Source organism: Gavia stellata, chromosome 2, assembly GCF_030936135.1.
Source record: "Gavia stellata isolate bGavSte3 chromosome 2, bGavSte3.hap2, whole genome shotgun sequence".
NCBI lineage: Eukaryota > Metazoa > Chordata > Aves > Gaviiformes > Gaviidae > Gavia > Gavia stellata.
Window position 1 is genome coordinate 61,708,459 of NC_082595.1, and position 13,666 is coordinate 61,722,124.

General features: G+C 36.5%; 1 protein-coding gene across 1 annotated transcript in view; it reads left to right on the forward strand.

The window, feature by feature from the left end:
- Positions 1–3,800: 3,800 nt before the first annotated feature.
- Positions 3,801–13,666, forward strand: part of WASF1 (WASP family member 1) — a 28,464-nt gene continuing 18,598 nt past the window's right edge. The window contains exon 1 of the mRNA XM_059835553.1: positions 3,801–3,957. Within this exon, the coding sequence (XP_059691536.1) occupies positions 3,825–3,957 (133 nt within the window). The 5' untranslated portion in view covers positions 3,801–3,824. The remainder of the gene's footprint in view (positions 3,958–13,666) is intronic.

The window sequence follows — 13,666 nt, forward strand, 5'->3', positions numbered from 1 at the left end:
TATGCTCTGACAAGCATCTTTTCTCTTCTGCCTGTTTGGGGTTATGAACAGTTTCCAGGGCTTACTTGGGAGCAACATGGTAACAGGATTTTATGATCTAGGAATGAATTTTGCCTTTGCTGCCCAAGTGGCTTGGGTAATGTATGGTTTGGCAGGGAGGGTGGTGGCATGTTTTTTTTTGCTTTTAACCTAAAGGATCTACGAGATTGTAACAATGCCTTTTTTGTTTTTTCCTCTTTCACAGCTCTAAAGCTGCATGATAAATATAGTTATTTCAAAATCTTTCAGCTTTCTTGTTAAGAACTGCATTAGGAAAGACGTCTTTTATAGGAGTGAAGAAATTGTTTGGGTACGGTAAAGTTCAGTTTGCTGTTGCACACCCATTTTCATGAGCGAGGGCTCCCTGTGCTGGGATCGCTAAATACAGTTGGGGAATCATCAAGATCTTCTAGTGGTTGCAACAAACTGCAAAGAATATGTGGTCTGTGGTGGACAAATTACCAGCAGGTATTTTTGTTCTATACAGCGTCCTGTGGCAATGAGTTCCACAATTTATTAAACATTGTGTAAAATGCCTTTTGCTTTGTTTTAAGCATGGTTGAATGATGTTTTCCTTCATTGCCTCCTTGTTCTTGTTTCTGTGGGAAACAGGGAAATATTCTCCGTTCAGGCTTTGCATAATTTTCAAACATGATGCATAATTTTGAAGGTGTCAGTTGTATCTTCTGTCATTTGTTTCATTTCCAAGTTTATTCTTGTTTTAAAACTTTACCTTTTACCATACTTACTGTTTCTTCTGCTACCTTTTCTGGTTGTACTGTATCTTTGGGTAGGACAACCACAACTGTGTTATTCAGATATTAGAAAATGGTATTTGTGGGTTTTGGGGGATTAAAAAAAGGTCAAAGAGTAGATTTTCTGCAAATTCTAGAGAGGTCAATGCAAGAAAATTTCTGTTGTCTTAAATTCAGGTTTGTCTTTTATTCAGGTTCAGAGTTGTACATTTTGAGGTCCAGGAAGTTCAGGCTCAATTTCTGCTTATGCAGCATCTTTTTATGCCTGTTGGAGAAAATGTTTGGGCCAACATTGCGTCTTTTCAGCTATTTTGTTGTCTTCTATCCTAGACACAAATCAGACCAGTAAAGGGCAGTACACACTCAAATGCTGTTACTTATAATCTAGCTAGCAGTTGGCTGGAATTACTTTCAAGATTTTTTTCTTTTCTATTTATTGCTATTACACACAGTTTTCTGAAGAATCTGTCACAAGCATCTGAAGCTTTACGATCTTTACATGCTATAAATTGGGCAAGTTTTTTCATGAATGATACAAAATGAAGGAGGGAGAGCAATATCATCACTTACATCTTGGTTATATAAGAAAACAAAAGAAAAAGTGCAGTAGCCATCAGCTGCTTTTATGCTTGTTATTTACAGATTTTATTTAACCTTTGAAACCCAGATCTATATTAGATAAATAGAAATAAGGACTATTTCAGTTTCTTTTATACTTAAATTTTTAGTTTTTCTGTGAAAATGTTTCTTTACGTATTTGTGGACCTCTTTTTAAAAGACTTGCCCACTGTGCTCTTTATGCCACAGTATCATTAAAGCAGTATCAAGAAAGGGCTTAACTCTGGAATTAATATTTAATTGCTTCTGTAGAACATTGCTCACATATCATTTGTTGTGTTTCTTTTACAGTGACAGAATGGTTCCATTATTTTCTGTTGGGGAATCATGATAACGAACCTGTAGTTAAGGGTTTCTTTGGGGTCTTGTCACTGGGGGAAGAGGGGTTGCATGCTCCTAAGACAGTAGAAGCTCTGCTGGTGGGGCCCGTTTGATCTCCCTTACTTTGTGCTGTACCTGTGTCTTGTATCAGCAGGTGTAAAGTGTCACTTTAACTATAAACACTTTCTCATTGCTTCTGGCTGAGACAATATTCAGATTTGCACTTTTTATTTCATTTAGCTTGTATGTAGCAGCTAGCTTTTTACTACTTAAGTAATTAGGGACTAGAAAGACTTGAGATATTCCTAGAAAATAAAAATCTGTTCTTATAATTTACCCCTGCCCCATGCACACTTTCATAATTTTTACTGTTAACATTGAGAAACTAAATTACAAATTTTTAATAGCTGTATAATCTTCCCCTTAAGCCAGTGACTAGAAAAATTATTTTCATTGGTTTTTATCCCTCACAAGCGTAAAATAATTTTGATTGTTCTCTCAAGAAAATAAGGGCAGTAGACCTGGTGTTTAAAATGCAATGAATAAAGTCTAATCAGATCCTGGAAACACAGAGCTGTTTCTCAGGTAGACTTAAGGATCCTGCCTGGATCCCTCAGCTATGAGCCCTGGCTTCAGTGAAAGAATATACTCCCAGGAAGAGTGGCAAGGAGAAATCTAAGCAGTGTGGGAGAGGAAAACACTTCATTACAGTCATCTTTTACTCTTTTAATTCCCTATGCCATTCTAGGTCAGCAAAATTTCAGCTCTACCACCATGGCCTTACGTTATCCAAAAAATCTCTCCATTTCAACCAAGCAGAGATAACAGTGGCTAAATACATACTGTAGGGAAGATGCATTCTGTGGCGCAACATGAAGCCCTAGCTGCATCCTGGGAACATTTTGGGATACAGCTGCTAAGCAGAGGATGGATGAAGCTGTGACAAGCTGTCCGGTTGAGGGACTAGGACTGCAGGTTGCGTTGTGGAAAACTTCTCTGCCTTGCTGTCTGGAGAAACTGCGATCTCTTCTGCACTGGCAAAGGAGACTAAGTTATACTAATATCAAGTGTATCTGTTCTCTGCATATCAAATGGGAGTTTTGCATTGGTCATTCAGAGTTTTACATGACAGATGATGGAAAAATTACAGAATTTTAGGGAATCTATTTTTCATGAAAAAAAGTTTTAGTAGACAGATCTTAATAAGCAACACTAATAAGATGAGAGGCATAACTTGCCCCCTGGGAAACTCCTTCCAATCAGTGCCATAGGTGCAGAAAATTACAAGCCTGGGATTCACAGCCTGAGATGATTCTTACACTGTCTGCAGAGCTAGTAAAGACCTTGATTAATTTAGATTCTTGATTAATTTAACATACGTGGATTTGGAAAGGTGTGGAGGGGTAGGATTTCTGAGTTGTGGAGGACTTTGCACTACAAGTTTACTGAGGAGACTTTTGTATTTGGAAGATGCGTTCTTAGCTGAATTTATTGCCAGTAGCAGTGTAAGTGGAAGGGAAACATCTCTTCTCTTCTCTTACCTTGATCAGGTATGATTTATAAGTGACATTTAGACTAGAAGGGTGACTCCTACTAGTAACATGATGTTACATAATGAATGGATCATACCTACCTTTCAGGTGGAATAGACAACTAGTTAGACTTTGACCTCATAATAAAGGGAATTAAGGGAATTTGTTGTTGGACTTTGCCTGGCTTGAATAAGGAAGTAGTCCATCAAGAAGTAAAACATTCTTTAATGTTTTTTACTGTGAAGATTTTCCTGTATTTTTTTTCAGGGGGAAAAAGAAAAAATCATTAACTATAAAAAATTATTTGTCACTTCACTGGCATCTAAGTCAGGTAAAGGTTTAAAGAGAGAGAATGAAATAGTCTTTCATTGGGCAAAGAAGATAAAATTTATCTAATCACAGAGCAATGAATTCCATCAGTACTATGGAGGTATTTTTATCATGTTAGGATTAGCCGATTTAACTTTAGACATAATCTGAATTTAAAATATAATTAAACTTATAACAGTATTTTGTCTCCTTTCTTTACAGGTTTGCTGGTCCTCTGGTACATTTCAGAATGCCACTGGTAAAAAGAAACATAGACCCCAGGCACCTGTGCCACACAGCTCTACCCCGAGGTATCAAGAATGAATTGGAATGTGTCACCAATATCTCCTTGGCAAATATAATCAGACAGCTGAGTAGCCTAAGTAAGTACTTTGTCCTAATAGCTGTATTTAGAACTAATATATTTTACAGTCATAGTTTTTGTGGTTGAAGTAGGAACACCTTTTCAAATTATCTGAGCCTTGAATGTACTCCTTTTGTGGCTAGTGACTAGCATGGACTTGCATGAAAGAAAGCCAGGAATTTTTCCAAGAGCACGTCTTAAAACTGTTTAGCCATATATTTCTGTTACCAGTGGAACATGACAGAAAAAGGTATCTGGTAGTTAATGAAGTCAGTAATTGCTAGCCTTAAAGCAATTCTTGAGTAGGGAATATGATATAATGAGGAATGTGTCACTGGTTGCTTAATTCTCTTAACTTAAGCCCTTGGTCATGTTGTCGTCATTCAGAAAAAAAGTAGTTGCCTTTTAAGATAGTAAACCTAGAAATGTAATTATTACCTAGTATTTCAAACAGCTAAAGATTTTTTTTTTTCTTCCTTCTTCTCCCTTCTGTCAACAATTTTTCCCTCCAGTGCATTTGAGAGGAGTGATGCTTCTCAAGCTCTAGAACTCTGAAGGAGTTTTTCTCAAAAGGCTGGTTTCTGGGTTGTTTTTTCTTTAAGTTACAGCAACTTTAAAAAGTTGTCAGATGAACCAGCATCACAGCATTTTGAATTTCCAATACTACAGGTGCTTTTTAATTACTAGGACATTAGTAAGACTACCAACACATTAAATATTAAAATGTGCATGTGTATACATCTACAATGTGAAAGCCTTTCAGCTCTGTCAGTATCTTAGGGTCACAGGTGATGTAGCCTAATTTGTTAATTAGATTGATTTTAGTTATTGGTTTGATGGTATACTGTATGGTGACTCTGTTTTGGCAGCCTTTCAAAGCTGTTAGGGTGCTATTAGGTTGAAGACTCTAATTGAGGACGCTGAATTATGCAATTGAGACAGGAACGCTTACAGCACATAAATATGAACATTATTAGAACAGCTGCTGCAACAGCAAGGAAAATAACTTAACTATTTAAATTGTTTTCAGTGAATCAAGAGCATATCAGATTAGGATGCAGTATATGATCACCATCTGTGGTCTTGCTTCATTCTGCCAAAAGCCCTTCTCAGACTAGCCGTTCGTGTACTAGCCTCCCCTTCCAAGTCACTCTTATTAATATTGTATTAATTTATTTTAGTTTGTTTGTTTTAAAAATTCTCACTTGATTATATACTCCATCTGGGGAATTTCCTTTCGTAGGTAGCATACCAAATTTACATTCTATATTTTCATTTGGAAGTTTCATTTGACCTTTTAAAAAAAAAAAATCACTTGTTTTTTCATTTTTAAAGAACACCAACCTCTAACTCAACATCATGGTCTCAGTGCTTTCCTATTGAGATTCGTCTGCCTTTGCTATGTTTTCTTGGTATACAGAGCTTATGCCTGACATTGTGTATACAGCTGCTCAAGAAGAGGTCGGGATGAAGCAATACCAGAACAGAAAAAAATTAATTAAGGGAGAAAAAAAGGTATTGAAGAATACCCACTGAATGCTCCCACATTTGGTATATGGTTTGCCTAATGTATAGCATAGTTAGTTACATTCCCTTGAAAGTGTCTCTCTGTAATTATGCAAACTCCTTTTCTGTAAAAGGAATGTGGTTCTATGTGAAGCATGCATTCATAGGGATGAGCCCTAAATTAGCTGTTTTCACTTGAGAGGAGTTTCTGTCATGAACTTGTGACTCACTAGTGGTCAAAAAGGCACGCAATGTTGGAAATGCAAGGAAGGTAAAAGAGGAGGGAAGATGCACTAGTTTACTCTGCAACAGCAAGCTCAGAGTAGGTCATTCAGAATTTTTTATAAGTTAAACACTGATGAGCAGGACCTGGTACTTCAATCTTTTGTTTTTCCCTCTAAACAGCATCATGGTGTTTGTAGGTTTTCTATGGGCAGTGTTTATACCAACTGAATTACTGAATGACAAATGTTCATTTTCTGAGTTTCATGCAGTCAACTGACTTAGTTCTTCAACCTGTAAGTTTTTGGGTTATGCTGTGTATGTTTTCAACAAAAAACATTTTTTCCTACAATTAAATAGACCATTGCAAAATAATCCTTGTTTCTCAGCAATGTTAAGGATTGCTCTATAAAAATGGAGATCGTGTTACAAAGGTATGAGTACCTGTGAAAGTATTTTGCTTCAGAATTCTTTAAGCTTTTCTGCCTGTTCGTGCTAGTAGCAATACAAATTCAGTAAGATTTGGGAGTTCTGGTGTAGGAATTTTGTCTCCCATGCGCTTAAACCCAAATAACCAGTCTTCGCTTGGCGTGTTACTATAACCGGTGTACAGCAAGGCCTGCTGACATGCAGATAAATTTTAGTAGTTGCCTGTGAGTCACAGCCAGCAGGCATGGTTTCGCAGCAGTCCCCTGGCAACCAGCTTCTCTGCAGTCCTTCCCTTTTTGTTTTCTGTGGATGATGTGTATGTTTGAAAATCAACCTTTAAGTTGTAGACAAAATGAGGCTTCACTCTGAGAGCGGAAACTGAGTGTTGTGGTAGGGTTTAATTTCCTTTAAACTAAAGCTGCTTTTGCTTTTGATGGTAAAGTTATGCAAATTTAAATGAATGGTCTTTGACCTGATTAGCACTTAGTCATTTCTGCCTCTAAGATTTTTCAGTTACCGGCCCTCAAATAGAGGATTTATCTCATGCCATTATGACTCTCAAGACCAACCGCTCTTAACCTTTCTTCTGATATGATATGGACAAAGAGTGCTGTGATGGAATTAGAGCCTCCAGTACTTTAAATGATACCAAAACCCATTATTTAGAAAAGCTAAGTGTAGAGTTTTGTCATGTATGTGGTTAGATCTCCATTCTTGGACATACTAGTAACTCGACTGGATTAGTCAAGCAACTGGATCTAATTGGATCTGCTTTGAGCAGGGTGTTGGACTAGATGACTTCTGGAGGTCTTTTCAACCTGAACAGGACTGTGTTTCTATGATCTTGGATACTATGTGTAAGTAGGACATGCCTGCAGAAACAATACCTATTAAATGTCAGGAATTCTGTTTTCCTGTGTTTTAATATAAAATGAAAAGAGCCTTACATCAGTATGTCAGCAATAGCTGCTATGTGTCTCCATACAAATTCTCAATCCTTTCATAGTTTATTTGATGTGTTGCTTTTAATTGTTCAGTTTGAGAAATTTTTTGACCTTTAAAAGAAGTAGAGATGAAAGGATGATATATTTATTTCTGCTTTGAGTGATAGTCCTTGCCTTTCTCCCTGGAGCATGAAAACACATCATTCTGTCTTGATACAACAAACAAAATTGCCAGTAAGTAATTTTTTTTCCCCTCTGTCTATTCCCAGTCTTCTCTAACTTCACAAAAGGATCTGTCTTCTGACAGCTTTTCTTAGCAGTGTGGCAACAGAAACTCTCTGGACAACAGCAGCAGCTGGTTCAGTTTCCTAGCCATTCTTCCCTGTATTTCTTGCTTTCTGACTGTATCTGCTTTGAAGAAGTGCTTAGTTATGGTTTTTTTCAGCAATACTGCAGATACATTAGCAGTCCAGGTACTGCCTGAGTTGGTGTATGTTGGTGTATGTCAGGCTATAGCATTCCAGCATATGTGAAACACAACTGATAGCACTGTGCAGCTGTGCCATTGTTAGAAGATGGACAAATAGTTCTCTTGTGCATGTAACCTCCTCATTTTGTTCACAGCTATTGACTAATCTTGTTTTTCCTTTTATTCAGCTGTTCCCTGTACACAGAATCTCAGTACCACATAAGAAACCTAACTGATGGGGTTTGTTCTTGGCCCTGGTCTCTGACAGATCCATCTGGGGAGGAGAACATTTCTCCTTTTGAGTATGTTCCTTTAATGAATATTTATATTGCAGGCATTCAGACCAGAACTTTTATTCAGCCATAGCAAGATGTCATTTCCCTTTTTTTTTTCTCCTACATCTGTATAAAGAAAGAGAATGCTGTATAACTCTGTTTGCTAAGCTGGAGTGCCTTTTATGTTAGTGAAAACACTTTCCAATTAACATTGAACCTCCAGTAGCCTTTCCCCTCTTTCTATCTTTTCTTTGTACTATTTCCTATTTTTACTATGTTGTCCTAGTTAGTTATTTTCTTTCCTCACCCCTTATTTGTTAGTTTTCAGGAATGAAACGCTGACTTTCGAGCATATTATTTTCCCCCTTTTTTTCCCTCTTAGACGCTTTTAACTTTTCTTCTTTATTATTTGGTTACCATGCCATCCCCTAGAGGGTTTTAAACACTGTTCATCTTGTGAGAGACATTTTCTCACCTCAGGAAAACCTTCAGTTTGCCATGGATTAAGGTGTTAGCATTCAATAAGTAGGAAATGTTTCTCCAGAAAGGAGAACAAGGTGTACCAACAAGGTGTCTGGACTGCAACTAATCTTTAGAACCAGCCATCTTCAGCTCAAAGACCAGCCTCTCTCTCTTCATCCTGTCTGGACAACATCTTCAGCACATGGTGAGGCCCCCTGCATCTTGCGTGATCAGAGGTAGGTCTCTGCAGATCTGCAGCTAGAGCTTCAGCCAGTAATAGAGAACCAGCAGAATCCCTATGGCAGGTCCTGCCCTGGGAATACTCCTTCTCACTGTGCTCACAAGCATATTCAATATTCTCTGTGAATTTTCTTCATTAGTCACCCTTCTTCCTTCATTATTACTGTGATTGCCAGGGAACACTAAAGAAAGTGTTCTTCGACACATGAGATAAGGGAACTAATGGACTTGAAAACTAAAGGCTTACTCTGCTTTTCAGAGACCCCCATCCTCTCAAAGACTTCTGTCTGATTTCTTGATGTTGTCTCCTTAGTAGTGGCAGTATTGGTGATGTGATGCTGTTTCGTCTCCACCTCAGATGATAATAAGGGGATGAACAAATGGTCAGTAATTTCTCAGTGAAAACAACCACGTGTTAGCAGAACAAAGTCCTATGGGTCGTTAATTCCTTGCGTAGATAGAGCAGTGAATTCCCGTGATGTTAAAAAAGGAAAAGAAAAGCAAGACTTCCCTGTAAAATGATCTTTAGGACTGGTGCCTTCAACATCAGGTTCAGCTCTCAGCAGTCTCTTTCACAGATTTCTCAATACCTAATGGCTAATCTCAGCCAGTTTACTTGATCGTGTCCTCAGTGGGAGAAAAGACATCTCAGATCTCCATGACTGGAGAGTTTTGAAGGCTCACGACTTCTTGGATGTCAACAAGAACGTTCAGACCTGCTCCAGAGCTGACCTTTACCAGAGTGCTTGATACTTTTGATGCCCTGGTCAGGTTGTTTGATAAATGCCTGCTTCCAATTTTGCTGGCTAAAGAAAACAAATTATCTCATCGGTACTCTGATGTTCCTGTTACAATCCTTAAATCCAGTCCTTGTGGACTGCGCTTACACCTTCATAATGGTAGGTTCCTAATTAGCATTGCTGAACTATATTTAGTACATCATTTTTCAGAGCTCGTTCAGCCATAGCCACTGAAGTTCTCAAGGATCTCCCAAGGTTCTTATCTCCAAGCCTGGGAGACAGTTCAGTCTCCTAGCTTTTAGTCCGTCTCCTAGCCACTGAGCTGTGAGATTGAAATGATCCTGATGAGAAACAAGCCTAGTGTTTCAAGTGGAACTCTGATATACCTTGATTTTTGCTAAAACATTCAATTAAATAAAATTAACGTAGTGAAGATCTGAAGCTGAATCAACAGGCAATGGGTATGTTAAATTATGTGTCAGAATTAATGGAGGAGGAAAAATGTGTTAATAGAATAACTTTCTTGTTTTGCTTTATAAAGGGACCCTGGTTATATATTGTTAGCGGCTTATGTGATAACTAATCATCCTGAAAAATTATTTTCTAATATATACACTATATTGTGTAGGAAGGAACTATTCAGTAGTGAATAATGTAATTTTGCATAGTGTAAGTGTATTGGGAAGGGATTGTACAGTAGGACATGAGACAGGTTTTACATCTGCTTTTGTTCTAGGCTTTTATTTTTTAGAAAATGTACGGGGCAAAAATATTGTTTAGTGTGTGAAAGGGTTGGAAATAATAGAAATCAAGCAATGATAGTGTATAGGTGGGTAACAGACTGAATTCTTAGCTTATTCTTTCTGGTGTTTTATCAATTTCTACACCTTTTAAAAAAATCAGATTGCCAAACCTATGTTTTTAAACTGTAATAATATTTTGAGGTTTGTACGTTTCAATATATCAATGTTTACTATTTTAATATTAAAATAACATTTAATAATATGAAATTTAATTATATAACGCTTCATTATATATTGTGTTTAATAATGTCATTACATATTTAATATATTAAATATTTTTATAATTAATTCAAATTATAAGTATGTTGGATTAGATTTTGTTTCTGTACATGTTAATCCCGCCCCCTCCCCCCTCTGCTGAGTTCCAGAAGTTTGACAGAGTACTTAAGGCTAAATTAAGATTAATACTTTTGGCAACATTGAACAATTGTCTCATTTTGATTGTCCCACTTGATGCATCTCACATTGGCTTGAGATTTACCAGTCATCATCTTGAATTTCCAGAATTGATGTTACTTATGGCATTGAGCACTTTAGGTGCTCAATTTATTTATCCAGATAGCTACTTAAAATTTAGACCATGGTTCCCAGAGGCTGCTGATGCCATAACCGATGTGCAGGATGCTGTTTCAGCTTTAGGTGCAGTTGAAGGGTTTGGAATTCTTTTTCTTTAAAAATGGAAAAGCATAGTAAAGAAGTGTCTTCTTCCATAAGTCCTGCTTCAAGACTCGTGTCCTGCTCCTTGTCTGAGAGCCTGTAACTAAATCTCATGGTAACTGATCTGGTGTTATAAAATAATTAATTTAAATGCCCTTTTCTTAAGGTTTCCTAATGGACACAGCATAGAGAATGTAGTTCAGGTGAATTTAAGGACTGGAGTTTTGAGGGGACTGCTAATTTATGCCCTGATCCTGCAGACTGTTAGTGTGGTTCAAGGAGTTTATACAACACAATATATGATTTACAAGACCTCTCTTTGCCATGCTTTGTTTAATTACCCTGAAATGAGGTTCAGAACCTTATGTGCTGATTGTAGTTGACTGCAGTTCATCTGATATATACCCAGTCTCCCAGAACAAGACAAACATAACCTTTCTTTTACCTTAGTATCCCTTAATATTAGCGTATTTGAGAGTTAGAAATTATTCATTTGTGCACAGAAGCCAATGCTGAACACTTGTTGAAGAAATTATGGGGGAAACTTAGGAGATAAAAGAAATTAAGAGAAACAAATGATGAAAGGGGAGAACTGTAAAACTGATAGCTGCTTTTTCATATCTTATAAACTATTGTACACTTACTGCCACGGTAATGAACAGGAGTAGATGATACATGTTTTGGTAGTTTTAATTTAAAAGAAAAGAGGAAGACTGTGAGCAGTATTATTTTGATTCTATTTTCAGCTAGTAGCTACTAGCTAGTATTCTATTTTCAGCTCATTAGGTTTGTTTTAAATGTCAGGAAAATAATTGTTCAAAAAAGGCTATCAAAACACACGCATGGTCTTAGGGGAGGAAGGACAACACGTTGCTTCCAAGATGTTTTATTTGGCTGTCACAAAAAAGGGCATTGACTGACACCAGAGGGAGCTGCATTCCTGTATCCCTTTCTTACTGAAGGGTTAATTGTAAACAGAGCCTTTTGAGACAAGAAAAGTGGAAAGAATAATAAGGTGATTAATACATTCCTTAATTAAAAATAAATAATAATGTATCCCCTCATTTAAATGAAAAACACTTGTGCTCTGTTAATAAAAATAAATGCCAGTATGATGGACTGAGAAGAACAGCTAGTAATATTGGAGGGAGTATGACTTGCCTTTTGAAAATGGCAATTTTTTTTATATTTCTGGTCAATTAAGCAAGTTTTGCAAATGCAGTAAAATAAGCGTTTCACAGATGTTAAAATAATTTATTTTCAGAAGTCTATATTGTCATTTAACTTAATAGGCAAACAAGATCACTGGTCTTTCTAATCTGGTATTCTGTATCCAGCTGTGACCAAGATCCTAAGGCATTATTATTTTAATTGTCATAGTCAACTGTCATTCTCTTAGTAATAATTTGGAATATTCATTCTATATAATAGAATTAATTTTGATTCCTTACTGTTCTAACATATTAACCATAAATTAAGTGGAATGAGATCAGCTTTGCTTATTAATGTATTTTTTCTCATCCTTTATTTTTTTTTAACTTATTTGAGTTTGTGACTCTTTGGTTCAGTGTAATCATCTGTAATCTTATCTTTTGTAATCCATTCAAAATTGAGGAGACATTCATATAGAGCACACACAGAGATGGCAACATACACAAATACTGGATTACAAATGTTGTATACATATATAAATTCACATAGAGTATTCTTTTGAATGGAAGTTGTACATTTCACTAAAAGCAAACATTTTGCTTTGCTTGAAAAAGCATTTAGTTAAATATACTTCAGGCTAAATAAAGAGACTGCCAACAGGCATGTAGGTAGAGACATTATGGTTGGCATACCACTTCAGACGCGACAGGTTGTTTTTAATGTATTTTCCATTTGAGGATTAGTGTTCATAAGCATAGGCAAATTATTCCTTGCAATATGTTTGTGGCTGTATGCAACATAATGAAAAGATTTTTGAGACAGGTTATTTGCAATTGGAGCTCATTAATGAGGTAGGTAAGCCTGATGAAATGATACAGCTAAAACAAGCTGTAGCCTTATAGTACACCTATAAAAGGGAAGTTTTTGGATTTTAGAGCCCTGCAATTTATTTTTTTATTCTACACATGAAATTTTACACTTGATTTTAATTTTAATTTGCATGTCTCTGAATATTACGTGAGTTGTCTAATTAAAATGAATACTATATCTGAATATATTATCTGAAATACATTAAATTTGTAGTAAATGTATATTAAAAGTTTAGTGGATCACATTTTTAAGTAATTTCTCTTGCTTCAGATACAGATTAAAGAACATAAACTTTTCAGACTTTCAAGACATATATTAGAAAGTCTTATGTTAGATGAGTTGCCAGCTAAGCAGACTTTACTAACTTTCCATCTCTATTTTATTGCGGACTGGTACTTAAAGACAAAGGTTCTAAGAATAGCTGCGCCTTTGATCTGCTTCTCGCTGTGTCTAATAGCAGATGCTCCAAGAATGAGAGCAAGGCAAGCATGTATGATACTCCTACTAATCTCCCAGCCTCCAACTCTTTCCAGCGTGGAAGCCTCTTCAACCAGTTGGGGTTTCCGTGTATTTACTAATGCTCAGTGTGTTTCTTTTCCATGTCTTAGTATTGCTGGCAAACCTTAATCTCATTTTTTTCAGGTTATTTACAGATATCTTGAGTAGCATAGGTCCCAGTACAAAACCTGTGAAAACTCATCTTTCTCAACTGTGAAGACTGGTGATTTACTCCTATCCTCTGTTTTGTACCTTTTGAGGAATTATTTATCTGTGCCATATTGTTTCTTTTTTATGCCCCATCTGTTAAGTTTTCCTAAAAAGCTTTGATTAAGGACTTTCAAAACTCTCTTGGAAATCTAACTAGATCATAGCTCTCCATCCATGTGCTTATAAACCCTTCAGAGATTTCACTTTACATAAGCTGTGTGGTCTCTTCTCTAACAAGTCATCCAGGTGTC